This window comes from Macaca nemestrina, chromosome 11 (genome assembly GCF_043159975.1).
Source record: "Macaca nemestrina isolate mMacNem1 chromosome 11, mMacNem.hap1, whole genome shotgun sequence".
In the NCBI taxonomy this organism is placed as follows: domain Eukaryota; kingdom Metazoa; phylum Chordata; class Mammalia; order Primates; family Cercopithecidae; genus Macaca; species Macaca nemestrina.
In genome coordinates, this window is record NC_092135.1 from 51,721,585 (window position 1) to 51,744,595 (window position 23,011).

General features: G+C 35.6%; 1 protein-coding gene across 13 annotated transcripts in view; it reads left to right on the forward strand.

Moving 5' to 3' along the window:
- LOC105493237 (polypeptide N-acetylgalactosaminyltransferase 13) overlaps window positions 1–23,011 on the forward strand; it is a 623,722-nt gene that overhangs the window by 63,914 nt on the left and 536,797 nt on the right. For 10 of the 13 annotated variants that reach the window (XM_071072791.1, XM_071072792.1, XM_071072778.1 and 7 more), the window contains one exon: window positions 21,241–21,486. In XM_071072791.1, the coding sequence (XP_070928892.1) occupies window positions 21,345–21,486 (142 nt within the window). In that variant the 5' untranslated portion in view covers window positions 21,241–21,344. Of the gene's footprint in view, window positions 1–2,794; window positions 2,847–19,032; window positions 19,160–21,240; window positions 21,487–23,011 lie in introns of those variants that run through there. The other 3 variants (XM_071072781.1, XM_071072784.1, XM_071072788.1) reach the window with 3 other exon arrangements.

Sequence of the window (23,011 nt, forward strand, 5' to 3'; positions counted from 1 at the left end):
AAACAGCATGGTACTGGTACCAAAACAGAGATATAGACCAATGGAACAGAACAGAGTCCTCAGAAATAATACCACACATCTACAGCCATCTGATCTTTGACAAACCTGAGAGAAACAAGAGATGGGGAAAGGATTCCCTATTTAATAAATGGTGCTGGGAAAACTGGCTAGCCATAAGTAGAAAGCTGAAACTAGATCCTTTCCTTACTCCTTGTACAAAAATTAATGCTAGATGGATTAGAGACTTAAATGTTAGACCTAATACCATAAAAACCCTAGATGAAAACCTAGGTAATACCATTCAGGACATAGGCATGGGCAAGGACTTCATGTCTAAAACACCAAAAGCAAAGGCAACAAATGCCAAAATTGACAAATGGGATCTCATTAAACTAAAGAGCTTCTGCACAGCAAAAGAAACTACCATCAGAGTGAACAGGCAACCTACAGAATGGGAGAAAATGTTTGCAATCTACTCATCTGACAAAGGGCTAATATCCAGAACCTATAAAGAACTCAAACAAATTTAGAAAAAACAAACAACCCCATCCAAAAGTGGGCAAAGGATATTAACGTACATTTCTTAAAAGAAGACATGCACACAGCCAACAGATATATGAAAAAATGTTCGTCATTACTGGCCATCAGAGAAATGCAAATCAAACCCACAATGTGATACCATTTTACACCAGTTAGAATGACAATCATTAAAAAGTGAAGAAACATCAGGTGCTGGAGAGGATGTGGAGAAATAGGAACACTTTTACACTGTTGGTGAGATTGTAAACTGGTTCAACCATTGTGGAAAACAGTATGGCGATTCCTTAAGGATCTAGAACTAGAAATACCATATGACCCAGCCATCTCATTACTGGATATATACCCAAAGGATTATAAATCATGCTGCTATTAAGACACATGCACATGTATGTTTATTGTGGCACTATTCGCAATAGCAAAGACTTGGAATCACCCCAAATGTCTGTCAGTGACAGACTGGATTAAGAAAATATGGCATATATACACCATGGAATACTATGGAGCCATAAAAAAGGATGAGTTCATGTCCTTTGTAGGGACATGGATGCAGCTGGAAACCATCATTCTCAGCAAACTATCACAAGAACAGAAAACCAAACACCGCATGTTCTCACTCATAGGTGGGAATTGAACAATGAGATCACTTAAATTCTGGAAGGGGAACATCACACCCCGGGGCCTATTATGGGGAGGGGGGAGAGGGAGGGATGACATTGAGAGTTATACCTGATGTAAATGATGAGTTGATGGGTGCTGACGAGTTGATGGGTGCAGCACACCAACATGGCACAAGTATACATATGTAACAAACCTGCATGTTGTGCACATGTACCCTAGAACTTAAAGTATAATAGAAAAAAAAAAAAAAGAAAATGTCTGTTCATGTCCTTTGTGCACTTTTTGATGATGTTGTTTTTGGCTTGTAAATTTGCTTAAGTTCCTTATAGAGGTTAGATATTAGGCTTTTGTCAGATGGCTAGATTACAAAAATTTTCTCCCATTCTGTAGGTTGTCTGTTTATTTTGTTGATAATTTATTTTTTTGTGCAGAAGCTCTTTAGTTTAATTAGATCCCATTTGTCAATTTTTGCTTTTGTTGCAATTGCTTTGGCATCTTTGTCATGGAATCTTGGCCTGTGCCTATGTCCTGAATGGTATTGCCTGGGTTTTCTCCTAGGGGTTTTATAGTTTTGGGTTTGTATTCAAATCTTTAATCCATCTTGAGTTGATTTTTATATATGGTGTAAGGTCCAGTTTCAATTTTCTGCATATGACTAGCCAGTTCTCCCAGCACTATTTGTTAAATAGGGAATGCTTTGCCCATTGTTCGTTTTTGTTAGGTTTGTCAAAGATCGGATAGTTGTATGTGTGCAGTCTTATTTCTGGTGTCTGTTCTTGTACCAGTACCATGCTGTTTTGGTTACTTCAGCTCTGTAGTATAGTTTGGCATCGGGTAGCGTGAAGCCTCCAGCTTTTTTTTTTTTGCTTAGGATTGTCTTGGCTATTCGGGCTTTTTTTTGGTTCCATATGAATTTTAAAATTCTTTTTTCTAATTCTGTGAGAAATGTCAATGGTAGTTTAATGAAAATAGCATTGAATCTATAAATTGCTCTAGGCAGGATGACCATTTTCACGATATTGATTCTTCCTATCTGTGAGCATGGAATGTTTTTCCATTTGTTTGTGTCATCTCTGATTTATTTTAGCAGTGCTTTATAGTTCTCCTTGAAGAGGTCCTTCATTTCCCTTGTTGGTTGTATTTCTAAGTATTTTATTCTTTTTGTGGCAGTTGTGAATGGAAGTTCATTCGTGATTAGGTTGTATGCCTGTTGTTGGTGTATAGGAATGCTAGCAATTTTTGCACATTGATTTTGTATCCTGAAACTTTGCTAAAGTTGCTTATCAGATTAAGAAGCTTTTGGGCTGAGATGATGGAGTTTTCCAGATATAGGATCATGTTACCTGCGAATGAAGATAGTTTGACTTCCTCTCTTCCTATTCTAATACCTTTATTTCTTTCTCTTGCCTGTCAATCATGATGTTTTTCAAATTGTTGTACACCATTGATAGGAGACATTGCTTTTCTAAAGCAAAAATCACTAAGGGTTTCAGATACCTCAAGTTGCATGTGATTTTAATCTAAATCATATTAAAAAAATAATGTTCTGGGGTTCAAGTATGTATGCTTTCAATACATTAAAGTTTATTTACATGAGATGAATATACAATTTATTGGTGTTTTTTCTTTTCTAAAGATTTAACTGGATTTGAGGGAAATACAGGCTGCAATGGTGAGAATAGTTAGAAGTGAGTACTCTTTTCCACTTTCAATAATCACTTTTAAATATGGTCCTGATGGATTTAAGGTTGTATTTGTTTGAAACAAAATCCATATATACAACTAGAAAGAGATAGTTCCTGAATTTTGGTTATGAGTCCAGGTTTGAAAAGTTAGCCATTTTCTTCAAAACAATGTGAAGTTTTAAAATAATTTCACATTTGAGGCAAACTTTTATCTTTCTGGAGTCTGTAATACTAGAGACTAGTAAAAGTTAGAATTTTGGAAGCAGATTACTTAAATCAGGCTTCGTTTTAATGGGGAATTCTGTCTTCCTTTTTTTTCTCATTTATTTCATTTTATGAATAACCCTTGACAGTTCTTTGGGTCTATTGGTCTATGTTTGCATGGTTTTCATGACTGTGTGCGTGCCATGTGCTCACATACACATCGACACAAATAGCAGATGAGTCAGAAATTTAGTCCGTATCACTATTTATTGGTGATTTTCTTATTACTTTAAATTAAAACACATATCTTCCCCATTATTCAGATAATAGATACTATTTCTAGTTACTATATAAAAATCACAAAACTAATTAGAGAAACACAATGAAAATTCCCACATTTGCGCATGTTTTTTCCAGTGCTTGTATATGAATAAGTTAAAAACCAGTTACAATCATAGTGCATATGTAAGTAGACATTGTAATTTTAAAAAATAGTGTCATAATATCTCTTACCTTAAGGTAAGCCTTTTCTCAATATGGGGTATTTAAAAGAGTGTCCAGTGGAGAAATTACTAGTTCGAAGTATATGATATTTTTAAGAAAATAGGTCAAAAATCTTATTTTTAATAAATGCTATTTCTTTCCAAAAATGTTTTTACCAATTTATATTTCCATCTGCAAAGAAAGAAAGGACCCATTTATCCCGTCTTTGCTAAAACATAATTTTGTTACAAATAGTGTTTAATTTTAATTTATAGTCCTTTAATATGCACAATTATTAATTAAATTAATTAGAAGTTTTGCGAGATGATAGGGGAAATGTTGCTTTCTTTATAGGTTGGATTTTCATGTGCTTGTACACATAATGGTAATCTCTGCTTACCTGTTACATCTTGCATTACATTTTTCCTTTTCTCCTATATTTGTGGCAGATTTTCTTATTTTATAGCTTCTCTGTGTTTTCTATTAATGGATTATACACTCCATTATATTAGTTGCTTTATATTGATTAACAAATTATCATCTTTAGCAATGTTATATGACAAGTTTGCTTTGCTAATAAGAATATGAATTTTAAGTCCATGGGGACTTGATACTTTTACTTTACTGTTAATTAATTGGTGAGTATTCAATATTTGGAATATTTAGTTCTTCATGTAATTATTTACTTCTTTCCTCTAATTGCCTGTCTTTTAAGGCACTTAACTTATGATTAATAACTTTACCAGGAAGTTTGCAGGAAAAAAACCAAAGTGCTAATCAAATTATGAAGTACGTTCGTATAAGCTTTAATGAGTTGTTTTGTTTTTTTCCCCAGAGGGAGAAGATGACTATTTCACCTATTAATACTTTATTATCTAGTTTAAGAAAAGAGTGCATTTATTCCATGGATAAGGTGTAATAAAAAAATCAATCATTAAAATATAGAAGCAGACAAATATAACTTTGTTTACATTTTTGCAATTTTAGTATGCCTCTAGAGTACCCTGTAAAGCCCCTTCTTCATCTCTCCTTTGTGCTACTAGGGGTTCTTTTGTGTCTAGGGTTCTGTGCTTTTGTTTGACTTTATTTCACTTTCTATCCCCCATTAATTGTCAACCAGACTAGTCGGAGTGACTCTGACATAATTTTACAAGATAATATAATATTATTCCTCATTATTTTCTATAAATAAATGTCCCTGTTTTGAAATAGAAGCCTGCATAAGAAATAACCACATAATTCTACACATTTCAAAGAAAGAACACTTGTAATACATTCCTTACATATTTTGTCATGAAGAATTCAGAAGCCTTAAGGCCAACTAGGAAGCTGAGGTTTAGATTTTCTAATGGTTTGATGTCTCAGTGGAAACGTTTATTTTCTTTTTAATCAGTAGATTTATGGCAGAAGATAGCCAGCTAGCTGACAGATGTCTACTGGGAACCGTCTAAATGCTCTTGTGTTGTTTTAAATCTCTAGTTTTATATCTACTTGAACATTCTGAATTTTTCCCTTCCCCTCTTGGTGACTATTAATCAACAACCTTGAACCATTGGTTTGCCATGTTATAAGATGAATACTGAGCAGTCATTAAATGCTATATCAAATGAACCACGAGAAATTTTTAGGTTGATGAATAGGATTTTTAAAATCACTTAATTTCATTATGTTTTTGAGGCTCATATATTTCTTTTTAAAAGCTTTCTTTATGAGGACTTCTTAATTTCATTATATTTTAATAATTATCTATTCCTTTTAAAGCCCCACTATCATATATTTTAGGTTTTGACAGCCATAGCATCTTCATAGAGTGAATATCCCTAAATTCAAGCATGGCTGAAGGGAGCTCTGTGTAACAAATTGCCTTGATGTACAAGGCATCTGCCTTATAAAAATGTTACTGCTTTTTAACATTCTCTGTAAATTTAGCTCCACCCTTATTTCACTCACTCTATGGCCAAGTATTGTTTGTCACTTCATTCTCTCAACATTAGTAGTTATGTATAAAAACTATCTGTTAAGAGTTTTACATATTGGAATTACTCCGTATATTTCATACATCATTTTCTTATCCCTAATCCACTGCTCTTGTCTATCTCCCCTCCTGGATCCTAAGACAGAAGGCAGGAATTGTGTCTTGTTGTCTGTTTTATTTCATTCTCATATTTCTTTTTATTTAATTCAAGAGAAAAGTTGAAAATACATCACAGAACCTGCCTATCAGATATGGTGTGGTCGAGTGGGCCACAGCACTGATATCACCCCAGGTTGTTAGACATGTGCTATCTCTGGGCTTATCCCAGCCCTACTCTATTGAAATCTGCATTTTATTTTATTTTTCTTTCCAACATTTATTTTAGGTTTACGGGGGCAGGTGGAGGTTTGTTACATGGGTAAATTACATGTTGTGGAGGTTTGGTGTGCAGATTATTTCATCACCCAGGTAATGAGAATGGTACCCAAAAGGTAGTTTTTCAGTTCTTAACCTGCTCATACCCTCCACCTTCAAGTAGGCCCTTGTGTCTATTTTTTCTCCTTTATGTCTATGTGTACTCAATGTTTAGCTTACACTTATAAGTGACAGCATGCTGTATTTGGTTTTTCTGTTCCTGTGTTAATTCTCTTAGGACAATGGTCTCCAGCTCCATCCATGTTGCTGCAAAAGACACGGTTTCATTTTTTTATGGCTGCATAATATTCCATGGTGTATATGTAGCACATTTTCTTTAGTCTACCAGTGATGGGCATCTAGGTTGATTTCATGTCATTGCTATTGTGAGTAGTGCTGCAATGGACATACACACACATATATATATATATCTTAATAGTAAAATGATTTATATTCCTTTGGGTATATACCTACTAATGAAATTGCTATGTCAAATGGTAGTTCTGTTTTAAACTCCTTGAGAAATCTTCAAAATGTTTTCCCCATTGGCAGAACTAATTTACATTCTCATTAGCAGTGTATAAACGTTCCCTTTTCTCTGCAACTTCACCAGCATCTGTTATTTTTGAATTGTTAATAGCCATTCTGACTGGTGTAAGGTGGTATCTCATTGTGGTTTTGATTTGCATTTCTCTAATTATTAGTGATGTTTATCATTTTTTCTTATGTTTGTGGGTCACATGCGTGCCTTCTTTTGAGAAGTGTCTGTTCATGTCCTTTGTCCACTTTTTAATGGGGTTTGTTTTTTGCTTGTTTATTTAAGTTCCTTATAGATTCTGAATATTAGACTTCTGATGGATGTGTAGTTTGTAGATATATTCTTCATTTCTGAGGGTTGTGAAGGTTGTCTGTTTGTTGTCTGCTTTGCAGAGGCTCTTTAATTAAGCCCCACTTGGCAATTTTTGTTTTTGTTGCAATTGCTTTTGGCATCTTCATCATGAAATCTTTGCCAGGACCTATGTCCAGAGTAGTATTTCCTAGGTTATCTTCTAGAGTTTTTATAGTTTTAGGTTTTGCATTTAAGTCTATAGTCTATCTTGAGTTGACTTTTACATATGGTGAGAGGAATTTCAATTTTCTGCATATGCCTAGCCAGTTATCTCAGCATCATTTATTGAATAGGAAGTGCATTCCTCATTGCTAGTTTTTTTGACGTTGTTGAAGATCAGATGACTATAAGTGTATGGCTTTATTCCTGGGTTCTTTCTTCTGTTCCACTGGTCTATGTCTGTTTTCGTACCAGTAAGTACCATGCTGTTTTGGTTACTGTAGTCTTGTGGTATAGTTTGAAGTCAGGTAGTGTGATTCCTCAGGCTTTGTTTTTCTTGCTTAGTATTGCTTTGGCTATCTGGGCTCTTATTTGGTTCCATATGAACTTTAGAATAGGTTTTTTTTTCTAATTCTGTGACGAATGTCCTTGGTGGTTTGATGGGATTGGTATTGAATCTGTAAATGGCTTTGGGCAGTATGGCCATTTTATCAGTATTGATTCTTCCATATTCATGAGCATAGACTGTTTAACCATTGTATCATCTCTTGATTTCTTTCAGCAGTGTTTTGTAATTCTCAATGTAGAGATATTTCATTGCCCTGGGTAGCTGTATTGCTGTATTCCTAAGTGTGTGTGTGTGTGTGTGTGTGTGTCGTGAATGGGATTGCCTCTTTGATTTAGATCTCAGCTCTGACATTATTGGTGTGTAAAAGTGCTACTGATTTTTGTACATTGATTTTATATGCTGAAGCTTTGCTGAAGTTGTTCATCAGACCTAGTAGCCTTTTAGCAGAGACTGTAGGGTTTTCTAGTATAAAATGCTATTGTCCACAAACAGAGATAGTTTTATTTCCTCTCTTTCTATTTGGATAGTTTATTTCTCTCTCTTACTTGATTATTCTCACTAGGACTCCCAGTATGATGCTGAATATGAGTAGTCAGAGTGGGCTTCCTTGTCTTCTTCTAGAACTTAAGGAGAACGTTTCCAACTTTTGCCTATTCAGCGTGATGTTGGCTGTGGTTTTGTCATAGGTGGCTCTTATTTTAAGGTGCATTCATTTCATGCCTAGTTTGTTGAAGGTTTTTAACATGAAGGCATATTGAATTTTATTGAAAGCCTTTTTTGTGTCTATCAAGATGATCATGTGGTTTTTATTTTTTGTTCTGTTTATGTGTTGAAGCACATTTATTGATTCACATATATTGAACCAACCTTGCATCCTAGGGATAAAACCTACTTGATCACAGTGCATTAACTTTTTGATGTGCTGCTGGATTCAGTTTGTTAGTATGTTGCTTTTACCTCTATGAAGATTTTTACATCTATGGTCATCATGGATATTGGCCTGATGTTTTCTCCTTTCATTGTGTTTGTTTTTAGGTTTTGGTATGATCATGATACTGGCCTCACAGAGTAAGTTAGGGAGGATTTCTTCCTCTTCAATTTTTGGGAAGAGATTCAGTAAGATTGGCACCAGTTCTTTATAGGTCTGGTAGAATTTGACTGTTAGTCCCTCTTATCCAGGGCTTTATTTGGTTGGTAGGTTTTTTATTACTTATTCAATTTTGGAACTCACCCGGGAATTTATCCATTTTTTCTGTTTTCTAGTTTGTGTTAATAGAGGTGTTTACAATAGTGTCTGAGGGTTTTTTGCATTTCTGTGCATTCAGTGACAATGTCTCCTTTGTCACTTATGATTGTGTTTAATTTTCTATCCCTTTTTATTATTCTAATTAGTGGTTTATTAATCTTATTTATTTTTTCGAAGAACCGACTTTTGGCTTCATTGATCTTTTCCATGGTTTTTCACATCTAAATTTAGTTTAGTTTAGCTCTGTTTCTGGTTATTTCCTTCCTTCTGCTTGCTTTGAAGTCAGTTTGCCCTTGTTTTACTCATTCCTTTAGGAGTGATGTTATGTTGTTAATTTGAGATCTTTTAAACTTTTTCATGTGTGTTATAAACTTTCTTCTTAATACTGCTTTAGCTGTGTCCCAGAGATTCTGGCATGTTACATCTTTGTTTTTCGTAGTTTCAAAGAATTTCTTGATTTCTACCTCAATTTCATTGTTTGCCCAAAAGTCATTCAAGAGCAGGTTAATTTCCATGTAACTGTATGCTTTTGACAGATCTTCTTTGTTTTTTTTTTTTTTCTTTTTCTTTTTTTGAGATGGAGTCTGGCTCTTGTCACCCAGCCTCGAGTGCAATGGCACAATCTTGGCTCGCTGCAACCTCTGCTTCCTGGGTTCAAGTGATTCTTCTGCCTCAGCCTTCCCAGTAGCTGAGATTACAGGGTCCTGCCACCATGCCTGACTAATTTTTGTATTTTTAGTAGAGATGGGGTTTCACCATGTTGGCCAGGCTGGTCTCAAACTCCTGACCTCAGGTGATCCTCCCACGCTGGCTTGCCAAAATGCTGGGATTACAGGCATGAGCCACTGTGCCCGGCCCAATTGATGTCTATTTTTATTGCTCTGTGTTTTGAGAGTGTGGCTGGTGTGATTTCAGCTTTTAAAAAATTTGTTTATAATTGCTTTATGGGTGAACATGTGATTGATTTTAGAGTATTTGCCATGTGCAGATGAAAAGGATATATCTTCTGTTTTTAAGGGGTGAAGAGTTCTGTATATGTCTGTTAGGTACATTTGGTCAAATGTTGAGTTCAGGTCCTGAATTTCTTCATTAGTTTTCTGCCTAAATGATCTGTCTAATACTGTTGGTTGCATGTTGAAGTCTCCCGTTGTTATTGTGTGGTTATCTAAGTCTCTTTGTAGGTTCCTAAGAAGAGAATTTCTGTGTCCCAGTGTTGGTAGCAAATATAATGTCCTTCTTTTGTCTTTTTTGATCTTTGTTGCTTTAAAGTCTGTTTTGTCTGAAATTAGAATAGCAGCTTAATATTTTTTTGGCTTTCCATTTGCTTGGTAGATTATTGTCCATACCTTTACTTTGAGCCTATGGGTATCATTGCATGTGAGATGAGTCTCCTGAAGTCAGCATATGATTGAGTCTTGCTTCTTTATCCAAATCTTCACTTTGTGCCTGTTAAGTGGGATGTTTATCCTGTTAAGTGGGAATGTTTAGCCTCTTTATGTTTAAGGTAAGTACTGATATGTGTAGATTTGATCCTGTCATCATGTTGTTATAGTAGCTTGTTGTTATGTAAACTTGATCATGGTAGGTATTTTATAGTGTCAGTGGGCTATTTATTTAAGTGGGTTTGTGTGTGTGTGTGTGTGTGTGTGTGTGTGTGTGGAGTAATGGTCTTTCATTTTCATGTTTAGCACTCCCTTAAAGACCTCTTGTAAGGTGGATCTGGTGATGACAAATTCCATGAGCTTGTCTGAAAAGGATTTTATTTTTCTTTCTCTTATGAAGCTTCATTTGGCTGGATAGGAAATTCTTAGTTGGACTTTCTTTTCTTTTTTTTTTTCTTTTTTTTTTTTTTTGAGGCGGAGTCTCGCTCTGTCGCCCAGGCTGGAGTGCAGTGGCGCGATCTCGGCTCACTGCAAGCTCCGCCTCCCGGGTTCCCGCCATTCTCCTGCCTCAGCCTCCCGAGTAGCTGGGACTACAGGCGCTGCCACCACGCCCGGCTAATTTTTTTGCATTTTTAGTGGAGACGGGGTTTCATTGTGTTAGCCAGGATGGTCTCGATCTCCTGACCTCGTGATCCGCCCGTCTTTTCTTTAAGAATGCTGAATATAGGTCCCACAATCTCTTCTGGCTTATAAGGTTTCTACTGAAAGGTCCATTATTAACCTGATGGTGTTCCATTTGTGGGTGACCTGCCCCTCCTCTCTAGTTGCCTTTAACATTTTTTTGTGTGTGTTGACCTTGGAGAATCTGATGACTGCATGTCTTGGGGATGGTCATCTTTTATAGTATCTCAGAGGATTTTTCTGAATTTATCTTTAGTGCCTTAGCACGGTGTTGGCACTTATGTGGGCACTAAATTGTATCTGTAGGATAAATGAAAGGAACATTTTAGTTTTTGTAATTAAGGGCGTTGTTTTATTCTTAAAGTAATACATGCTTATAGTAAAAATTCAAGCTTACAGAAGACTGCAAATTCTGTTGTTCAGAGATTACCAAGTTTAGTGAGTGTATCTTTCTAGAAATTTTCTGGAAATATGAAAATTTACACAGACACACATACATATTTCCTGCTTTTTCTGTGTGTGATGATTTCAGGTCTGTGAAGGGTCTGGAATTTGATTTCACCTCACATAAAAGCTAAAAGTTAGCTTGTTATTATTTCATGGATTTTGGCAGAATAGACTTCTGTATTAGAGCAAAGGACATTTTTTACTCATGGCACAGGAAGTACATGAGCCATCAGATGTTACCTGTCAATGCAGTTTGTCACATATTGGTCTTTTCACACATGCTTGCGTATAGGGATATCCATTCTATGAAGATGGTATGACTATAGAGGTACAGTATGTATTTGTGTGAGTTCCACTTGCTTCCTGTGTTTGTCGCAGATGGGACAAACAGTAGCCATTTTTTCTCACCTCCTTTTTCAATATTCCTTACTGCAAACACAATTATGAAAAGTGGCCTGGAGTGTTTGGGGCCTTGCATTGTTGGCATCCCCAGCAAGAAGTATTAGGAATTTATGAGAGTGGAGGAATGTCTCTCAATGATATCCACTCTTGATCTTCCATAATGTTGGCTTCTGGTGAATTTTCATGTGAGTATGGCACTCCATTGAACACCCTAAATAATGTGACAGTGGCTGGGGTCAGATTCACTTAGTTTTTCCTCATACAGTATTTACATAAGGCTATTATGAACAGAACTTCTAACAACAGGATTAGGCCAACCTGGAGTTTTGACTTTACTCATGTTTCCCCATGGTCCTGTACTCAGTCACCGTAAATAAGTCTAAGAGGATATCAATAGGTTTTATTCTATAAAGCCAAACTGTAGTAGTCTAAGAACAATGTATTATCCAGCACAACTGATACAAGGGAGTTTACATATAACTGCTTATCTTTGTTCACCGTTGCAATAGATGATTTAATATTATCTGAATTTCCATGGAGAGATAGTCCATGGCTCACTCTGCCCATGTACAAACATATAGCCCAAAGGGATACAAGTCTGTCCAATCAGGATTTTTTATTAAACTTTATTTGGATCATCATTACGTTGGTCTGATTAAGCATGTGCCATGTCACTGAAGAGTTGTAGCCTGGATTGTATACATGGTATAAGCCAAAGTGCTCAGATACCAGGAGAAGCAAGTGAATTTCTATCAGCCAGATAGAAAAAATGTTATGCAAGTTCTTGTGTTTGTTTAGGTGGGAGGAAGGGTATCTTTTTGGGAGCAGCCATTTATGGCATCAGGCACAGCAGAGCAGTTTAGGACTGGCCATGCCCACATGAGTTTTTCTGTTTCATAGCACTTGGAAGAGATGACAAATGGAACAGCAGGCTGGATTGTCAGCCACAGATGCTACTTCACTCAGGCAGGCCATATGATTATTTTGCCAGGCTCTGATTCTGGAGCTAGGTGACAAACACAGCGTTAATTAACCCATCCTCTTCTCCACAGCTCTTGGTGTACAAGCCATTTCTTCCCCAGATGTCAGAATTATTGCTTTCTCCACAGCCATGAAATTTTGTGTGCCCTATTTCAGTATAACTTTGCTTTTCTTCTCTCCAGTCCTCTATTAATCTAACCCAGAGCTTTCATATGAAAATGTTAAATGCAAGCGGAACAGAGACATTTTTACAAAATATATAGAGACCCATTATACCTCCCATGTTTGCCCACATAGGCCATGGTAGAGGGATTCAGTTAGCAGTAATGTTAGCCATCTGTGTTTGCAGTTTCTGCATTCACAGATTCAAGTAACCTTGGATTGAATATATTTGCAAAAGAACACAGTAAAAGTAGAAACACAACAATAAAATCACAGATAAAAACAATTTAGCATAACAACTATTTACATAGCACTTACATTGTATTAGGTGTTATGAATAATCTAGAAATGACTTAAGGACTACAGGAATATGTGCATAGGTTATATAAAAATACTATACCATTTTATGTAATAGACTTGAGTATTGAGTTTGGAAAATCTAATACCTTGACTATCATTATATTATTAGGTGGCCTTTGCAACAAACGGCACAACATTGCCAGACTGTAGATGGGTCTGGAAACCAGCAAATATGACCCAGTTTAGTTTCATGGGCCATAGTGGTATGGCTGGAAGTGACTGATTGGCCTGAAACAGCAGCCCTGTAACCTGAAACCAGGTAGGATGGTGATGTAGGCACCTTTATCAAAGAGAGCCATAAATATTCTTATTCCTGCCATCCCTTCTTAGTGTTGACCAATACTTGTGTTTCAGGCCAAGGATAGGATTTACAATTTATTTTAAATGTGATAGAAGCTGTTGATCAATAATGAGCAGAACAGGGAAGATAACTAATTAAATTAAATTATTATTATTATTATTTTTTGAGACAGAGTCTTACTCTGTCGCCCATGCTGAAGTGCAGTGACATGATCTCGGCTCACTGCAACCTGCACCTACAACGTGCAACCTGCACGTTCAAGCGATTCTCCTGCCTCAGCCTCCTGAGTAGCTGGGACTACAGGCGTGCGCCACCAGGCCTGGCTAATTTTTTGCATTTTCAGTAGAGACGGGGTTTCACTGTGTTAGCCAGGATGGTCTCGATCTCCTGACCTTGTGATCTGCCCACCTCGGCCTCCTAAAGTGCTGGGATTACAGGTGTGAGCAAATGCTCCCAGCCATTAAATTTAAGTTTTAACAGGAACCACCTGCCTTTTGTGTGAAGAATAGATTATAATGGGGGTACATTTAAGATGCTAAGGCATAGCAGATTATCAAGCAATTCTACACCTAGGTATATACCCAAGAACAATGAAAACATGTCTACAGAAAATTTGTATGTAAATGTTCACAGCTTAAATTTTTCATAATAGTCAAAAGTAGAAATAACATAAATGTGCATCCACTGATGAATGGATAAATAAAATATATATAGCTATATAATGGAATATTATTTGGCAATAAAAAGAAATGAAGTACTCGTATATGTTACAACGTGAATGAACATTGAAAACATTGTGCTAAGTGAGAGAAGACAGTCATGAAGGCAACATATTGTATGATTCAATTTATATGAAACATTCAAAATAGGAAAATTCATAGACAATGAATCAGATTAGTGATTACCTATGTCTATGGATGATGGTAGGATTTAGGGTTCTAGCAAAGGGGAGTGGTTTACTTTTTGAGAAAAGGAAATGCTCTAAAATTAATTGTGGTGACAGACACACAACTGTGTGACTATATTGCATTGTATACTTTGAATGATACAATGAGTGAATTATCAGATATATGAATTATATCTCAATAAAACTTTTTTAAAAACAATCTAAGGCAGCATTTCAGAATCCTGGCGGCTGCTTGGTCTATAGTTGGAGTGGTGGAATTGGTGAAAAGTGGCACAAACCTGAAAGTGGAGCCAACAGAATTTGCTGCACAATCAAATATAAAATGTGAAAGAAACAAGTTGGTAGAAAGGAGTACACGGTTTTTGGCCAACCTGTACCAAATGCTGCTGAGGATTTGTGTAAGATAATGATTAAGAATTGATCATTGGATTTGACCCTGACCTTGTCACATAAGATTTCCACATAGTGGCAGGACCTAAAGCCTGTGAAGTTTAAGAGAGAATGGGAGGATAGGGATATATAGGCATACATAATTATTTTCAAAAGTTTTACATTACACGTGAATAGATGGATGTAGGGGTACCTGAAGAGAGATGTGTGGTGAAATTACTTTATTCAAAGATTATTATGAATATAACATCTTTGCATGTTGGTAATAATGACTTGTTAGAAAAGATAAACTAATACAGAAAAGTCAAATCCTTGAATATGTGAGGGCAGGGGACTTAAAGGGACAGTTCACCATGGTAACAGCTGGACTTGCCAAATTTGGTATGGGGGTAATAGAAACAAGCAAGCGATACATTTAACATGGTAGTATGCAAAATTCTCTCCTGATTGTTTATATGTTCTCTGTTAAATGTAGATGCATAGTGATCAGCCATGAGAAAAAGAAAGTGTGGAGATGACAGTATAAGGAAGTCAAATAAACTGCAAAATTGTTGTCTGAAAGATGGAGATTGATTTGGACTCCACTGCAATGTGGGCATAGATTTAAAATGAGAAGAGGTGGAATAATTTGGGAGTTTCATGCCAGCCATGTTCACCTGTTTGCATGTAGAAGTGGAGTACAGGAAAGTGGGTTTAACTAGCCAGTGTTTTCCTTTGCTGGGACTGCTATAATTAATACCACAGACTGGGTGCCTTAAACAACAAAAATGTATTTTCTCTCACAGTTCTGGAGGCTAGAAGTCCAAAATCAAGATGTCAGCAGTGTTGATTTTATTCTGAGGCCTCTTTTTGTGATTGACAAATGGTTGCCTTCTCTCTGTGTCTTCACGTGGTTTTCCTGTGTCCTAATCTCCTCCTTGAAGGGTATCAGTCAGATTAGATTAGGGTCCACCCATCTCACCTCATTTCGTCTAATTACCTTTTTAAATCCCCTATTTCCAAATATGGTTCCATTCTAAGATACTAGGGGTTAGGACTTGAACCCATGAATTTTTGGAATGTGGCAGGCAAGGGCAATTCAGCCCATAACAACAAATGCTGTAGTTTTAAAATTTAAATATATTGGAGTTAGAGAGGGTGTATGTAAGAGAAGTGTAATCCTGTTCTCATATAGCTTACCACTTAAGAAAGGGGGACAAATAAGAAACAAAAAACCCACAATTTTTCAGTAAATTGGGGGTGATAATTGCTAAGAAGGAAAGTTAAGTGGGGTGAGAAGATAGAGAGTGAGTAAGGTGTGTGTGCTGTTTTATATAGGCTGATAGGAAAGCTCTTGGTGATGTGACATTTGAGCAGGAAGGAAGGAAGATCTGAAGGAAACAAGAGCAGGGAGCCATGAACCTACAATTGGGCAGAGAAAGCACAATCACACATGCGCTGAGGCAAGCTAGTAATTGGCATATTTAAGGAACAGCCAGGAGACCTAAGTGACTGATGTGAACATGGTAGGAAATGAGATCAGAAAGGCATTAAGTAGAAGCTCTCCTATCTGGTGAACTTATGACTACAATTTATTTAATTCAAGAGTTGATGATATCAGGGAATCATATGGTACCTATTTACCTTTAAAAGGGAGGTACAATTTACACAGAATGAAATGCATTGATTTTAAGTGCACAGTTCGTTTGGTTTTTGCTATTGTAAAACCTTGTGTAACTCATACCACGTTAGAGACTACATCTAAAATAGTTCTGCTACGTGGTGCTCTTGTTCTCCAATCCCCTGAACGCCTACACACTGAGCATGCAATGTTTCCTCAAGGGTGGGCAGGGAGAATCCTCATTATTTTCTCTGGCTCTTTCACTGATGTTTCTGATGAAAACAATGTAAGTGTTACTACTAGTAATAATAACTAATGTATAATGAGTTCTTATGTGCCAGGCACAGTTATAAGAGGTTACATGTTACATCCCTGTACTCATCCTAGTCTTACAAGGTAACTACTATTATTCACATTCTGTGAATAGGAAAACCAAGGCCTTAAACATTTAAGGAACTTGAATCAAGTTGCACAGTGAGTGAGTGTTGGAACCCAGACTCAAATCATGACAAAGTAACTCTGAAACGTTTTCTTTTACAGCCTATGTTAGGTTCCCTCCTAAGAATTGAACTTTATGTTATCAATATTCTCCCTTTCCTTAGTTGATATGCAAATGAGGACTTTTTTGTTGTTTTTCTTCAGTTTTGTTTATTTCTTCTCTTCTACCATCTTTCAGTAAAAAGCATTTATTTAGCACTATATTTGTTGGCTTCTTTGTCTCTTAGTTTAACCTTTAGTGTGATGTGGTTATTACAGTGGACACTTTGGTTTAGGCTGTGAGTGGATTTCCTGGGTTTAACTTAAGTTTTTGTCTTTTTTGTTTGTTTGTTTGTTTGTTTTGACAGAGTCTTGCTCTGTTGCCCAGGCTGGGGTGCAATGGCACACTCTTGGCTCACTGCAACCTCTGCCCCGCAGGTTCAGGTGATTCTCCTGCCTCTGCCTCCTGAGTAGTTGGGATTACAGGAGTCCACCACCATGCCCAGCTAATTTTTACATTTTTAATAGAGACAGGGTTTCGCCATGTTGATCAGGCTGGTTTCGAACTCCTTACTTTTAGGTGATCTACGTGCATCGGCCTCCCAAATTGCTGGGATTATAGGTGTGAGCCACTGTGCCCGGCCAATTTTTTATCTTTATTCATGCAAAGATCTGTTTCCCTATCAGTCAGACCTGAAGCTAATTTATGGTGTTTTTTCAGGGCTTACTCACTACATTTATCAGCCTATAAACCAAACTCTGCAAAATTATTTGGTCATTAGCTCACAGAAGCTCCTGCCTATTTAAAACATTTAAAGTGTGCTGAGTGCCTGAAACTTCTGGAAGGATTACCAGCAGCCTTATACTAGTTTCCAGGATCCCTTGGCAGCCTCAAGGATAGCCTCATAAAATAGACTGAAAAAATTTGCTTCCATTACACAATTTTCTACAAAAGAAAGTTTATGACTATAGATAAAAATATGTCTAATAGCAAGTAAAGTAGATTCCCTGAGTAATAACTTCCTAATTAAAAAAGAACAACAAATAACAAACCAAAGCAAAAACAAAAACTTTTTTCTTTTTAACAACATAGTGACAAAGCCCTAAACTTTATCTAGATTTATTTCTTATATTTAAAATCAATTTTTTTTTTTTTTTTGAGATGGAGCTTCTCTCTTGTTGCCCAGGCTGGAGTACAGTGGTGCGATCTCTGTTCATTGCAGCCTCTGCCTCCTAGGTTCAAGCCATTCTGCTGCTTCAGCCTGCTGAGTAGATGGGATTACAGGCACACACCACCATGCCCGGCTAATTTTCGTATTTTTAGTAGAGACAGGGTTTCAGTATGTTGGCCAGGCTGGTCTCCAACTTCTGACCTCAGATGATCCGCCCGTCTCGGCTTCCCAGAGTTCTGGGATTACAGGCATGAGCCACTGTGCCCAGCCTTAAAATCAATTTTTAATAAAGATAGGAAATATGGTACACATTTTCAAGTAAAAATACTATAATATAGACAATCTTGCTGATACCATTACTTAATGTTTTTGAAACAATTAGGAAAAGGGTAATAGTATTGGATAGAAAAAGCTGTAGTTGAGACAAGTTGCTCATGCACTACATTGTCTTGGCAAGCCAGGGATATTGAAGAACTTGGATTTTCTGACTGTTTGAGAAACAGAACAGTATTTGCAAATAAGTAGGGGTTTCCTGGAATAGAAACATAATGCAGACGCTGATTCTCTTAAATAAACCTGGGCCACCAACTGTGCTTATGTTGATTAGTATTCTGTGTTTAAAGTACCATTTTTCTGCTCAGTTTTCTTCTCTTAAGAGGAATATTGAAATACAAAATATTGAAATACAATATACAAGATTATTATTTTATAAGTGCCAGGGGATTAGATCTCTGTGAATGATAAAGTTTAGCCTGTTTTCAAGGCTTAGGTGTTTTCAAGATGTAGATAAAATTTAAAAACTTAAAATAATAAGGAGAGTCTGTTTCGTAATTAGATAAGAAGTTTATAAGAAGTTTAAACAGCAACTTAGTTTTTCACATGAAATGGTATAGTTAGAATTCTTTCAGTGCTAATGTCTTAATATATAGTGCTACCAGGCTATGAAATCAGGATAATTTGAATACTACTTGAAGTGGCAATAATATGTAATTTTGACTTTTTATCATAACTAAAGTTTAAATTAAATTCTCAATAACCTCAGCTGTTAGGCTCTTATTAGGAAATGACTTAGCTTAGACATTTTAATATTTAATTAATACTGAGTGATTTCAGATTTTCTATTATAATAATATTCTTCATCTTTTCTTAAACAATATTTTAAATTCTTTATCTTGCTTTAGCTTCACAATATTTTGTGAGATTGATGGGACAGGAAATATGTTAAAAACAAATGAAGCACTGAAAAGCAAGATACCTATCTAAGGTCATCTCTTTATTTGATGACAGAGCCAGGCATGGTGCTGTTTACATCTTCCAGGATCATTTATGTATAAGGTACTCCTTATAAACTTGGGGATGGCTGTGTAGTGACCATCAATGTTATATGTACTTCTCCATGGAATTATTTTCTACGATAAACTGAAAGGATCTACCCTATCTTAAGACTGAATACAGGAAATTTGATAGCTTGAATTGTTTCATATCTCAAATTTAGAAAAGAATGTACACAGTAACAGGAAATAAGTATGGGACAATAATTCCTTTATTATCAGGTTTAGGGGCTGATTTCCAATATTTAGCTATCATTTTTATAGAAAATTAAAGTGGCAATGAAACAAAGTAGATAATAACATGTTACTTTTTCTAAGAAAAAAACACCCAAATGTCATGTATTCTTTGGATTTATATATATCTCTCCATTTTATATGTGTGTGTATATATATATTCTGAATAATTGTAAATGTAATTTTTTTGTAGTTACTAAAATAAAATCTGTTACAATAATTATTTTGTAACTGGCACTTTATGTGAATTTTGAATTTGTTGCTAGTTTAGGTTGGTTATAACAGGCGACAGAATTTCTGTTGCTTTATGGTGCTGTCAGCTACTGTTAATTTAAAGAGCTTGTGCTCATCAAATTATACTTTGATGTTTTTATTCTGAGACACACGTTTATGAAATATTTCAAGTGTCTTTGTATTTAATACTGTTCACCCCAAATAGCTCTGTCAAAACTTCATCACTTACCTTATTCACATCAATAAGTTTATATTTTACTTGATATTATTTGAAATGTAACAAATGGTATCAGATTATGTTTTGTCTGATTTACTTACTTTATAGATAAAAGTTGGTTAACCAGGTAGTTAAACAAATGTAGTAGTATAAATAAAATGCCCAATGTAGTATAAATAAAACAAATATGTGTAAGGTATTCATTCTACACTTACCTTGGAAAATGTCTCTTAATAATTATGTGTCTATCTTTGTTATAGCCGTTAGAATTCTTCCTCTGATTATTTTATTTCATTTATATTAATATGTTTTTCCTCTGATAAATTGGATGCATGCTATCTATTCTAAATACACATTTATTGTAGATACTTTCTATGCAGATCAGCTGGGATTTTGGAGGCTATGTAATTATTAATCATGTCTTGTAATTGCTCTACTTAAGAATATGAGAACAATTTTTGTTATTTTATATATTTATTTTATTTTATTTTTATGTATGTATGTATTATTTTTTTTGAGACAGAGTTTTGCTCTTGTCACCCAGACTGGAGTGCAGTGGTGCAGTTCGGCTCACTGCAACCTCCACCTCCCAGGTTCAAGTGATTCTCCTGCCTCAGCCTCCCGAGTAGCTGGGAATACAGGCATGTGCCACCATGCCTGGCTAATTTTTGTATTTTTAGTACAGACATGGTTTTACCATGTTGGCCAGACTGGTCTCAAACTCCTGACCTCAGGTGATCCACCTGCCTCGATCTCCCAAAGTGCTGGGATTACAGGCGTGAGCCACCATGCCCAGCTCTGTTTTATGTTTTGATAATTATCTGTTATGCAAGATGCTTTATAAGTTGAGTCTACGTAATCCTCATAACAAATGAGGTTTAGGTTTGGCATTTCTATCCACATTATACATGTGAGGAAACTGTGGCTTAGAAAGTCTTCTATTCCTAGGAGGTGTATGGACCTAGATGTGTCTGTCTAAAAAGGCCAGATCTTAGATGCTATAATATAATATATCCTAGGATGATTTCTATTTCAGTATTATTGGCTAGTCAGAAGTACTGAATTAGAGTAAACTCAGAATTGCACTGTTTGACAACCTGGTGCTATAAAGAATATCATGATATGACTTTAAGGTCATTACAATACAACTTAAAGGAATCAAATAGTTTGTCAAGGGCCTAGCAGAGTAGTGGCAGATCTAGCATTAGGTATTAAAATGTTAGCCAGCTAGCTTGCTAGCAACTTTCATTTATTTAGGCTTTTAATTTTGGATTCGAAGGCTTGAGTGCTGATATATTTGAGAGCACTAAGTAAGTCCTACATTTCATGTTATATGTTCTTTATCCAAAAATCTATGTGTACAATTAATGAAATTTTCTTCTTCTTTTTTTTTAATACAGTGGAATGTATGCTGCTTTTATCTTGGAGTTCACCTGTGTGGCTTGGATTTATCACAGTAGCATTTGTCTTCAATCTGTGTGTTAACTAGAAATCAAGGAAAGACATGAGGAGATTTGTTTACTGCAAGGTGGTTCTAGCCACTTCATTGATGTGGGTTCTTGTTGATGTCTTCTTACTGCTGTACTTCAGTGAATGTAACAAATGTGATGATAAGAAGGAGAGATCTCTGCTGCCTGCATTGAGGGGTAAGTGCTTATGAAGCAAATATTTTTATAGAGATGCCTTGACAAAATAAGAAACTTCAGAATCAGAAGAGTTTTGCCTTAGTGAGTTAGAAGAGCATTTTGGCAGCACTATTAATGCATGTTTAACCATGGGGAAGTTACTTTACTTTTCTTGGTCTTAGGTGTCTTCTTGGAAGAAATAAGAACAGTTAGCTAACCTCTAAGATAGTGTTGAACCTAATAAATTCTGGTGTTCTATGACTGTGTGAAAAGAACAGTTTAGTGAACATTCAAACTGGGCAGAATTTTAAATCTAGGCTCCTAGAAGCCAAAAGCCTTTAAAGACCAAGCACATAACATAAAACGGAAAAACCACTAAAGTGAGACAGGTGGCGATTTTAGCAAACGAACTGTGCATGAATAACACCACTAAAGACTTCCAAAACAGTTGAAATAAAACAACCAGTTTTTAAAACAAAACACATGGTGGTATGCAGATTTACCAGATTGCAGGCTGTATGTTAAGTGAAAAAGATAATTTCAAGTATACTATAAAATTACTTTAATTCAGTATTTTTCTCTTGAGGGACCAGTTTCAAAGACTAAATATGAATGTAAACATAATAATTTGTATGAATGGTTATTTATCAAGTAAAGCCACAGAAATTTGTTTTCTGTGAAGTTATTCCAAACGATTTTCTCTATGCTTTCTTTTTTGTTGACTTCAAGATCTATAAATATGTTTCTGAAGTATTCCTAGAAAATTCAATACTTCTAAAATATGTAAGAGTACTCAAAATTAGTTTTGTTCTCATTGAACGAACATATTCTCTGTTTGGCAAAAGTTTTATGCATAAATATGACAAAAAGCAAGCTTCAATTGAAGTTTGATGAAATGTTTGTACCTTTTGGAAAAGTGAATCTAAATTATCAAGTTGAGATTTACATTTATTTAATGAATGTGATCTGCTTTTAATGTTATAGATATTTTTGAGATATTTATTGAACAAAATATTTTAATAAGCAGAATTTCATTAACACTCTCAGGTTATATGAAGTTTAGGGAAACAGAAGAGCTTTTCCAAAATTTAATTTTTGTTCAAAGAGTATTTTAGATATGTTGAGTTTGCTTTAGTTTACAAAAATACTCTTGTTCATTTAGGGAAATCCTGAATCGCTTCCTTGTCTTTTAAAATGGAGCTTTCATTTTAGATTTTGACCAATATAAATAATTAAAAAAATTTTGGGAGTGACTGATGCTAGACCCATTTAGGTAGTTTACATGCATTTTTTATGCCTTTATACTACAGTTATTCTGAGAGGGGAACGTTATAAGTCCGTGTTTTTGACAAATGAACAGGGGGAATGATTTGCTGATCTTTAGTTAAAACCCCAGAATTAATCAGCCTTTTCAGCTTGTCAAAATCAGTTGAGTTGCTGCTTGGCTGAATGTAGAAAAGTGTTTTTGATGGATTACATCAGTTTGGAATGATCACTCTGTCATTTGTTGAAGGAAACCATCTAGGTTGGTCACACACACACAAAA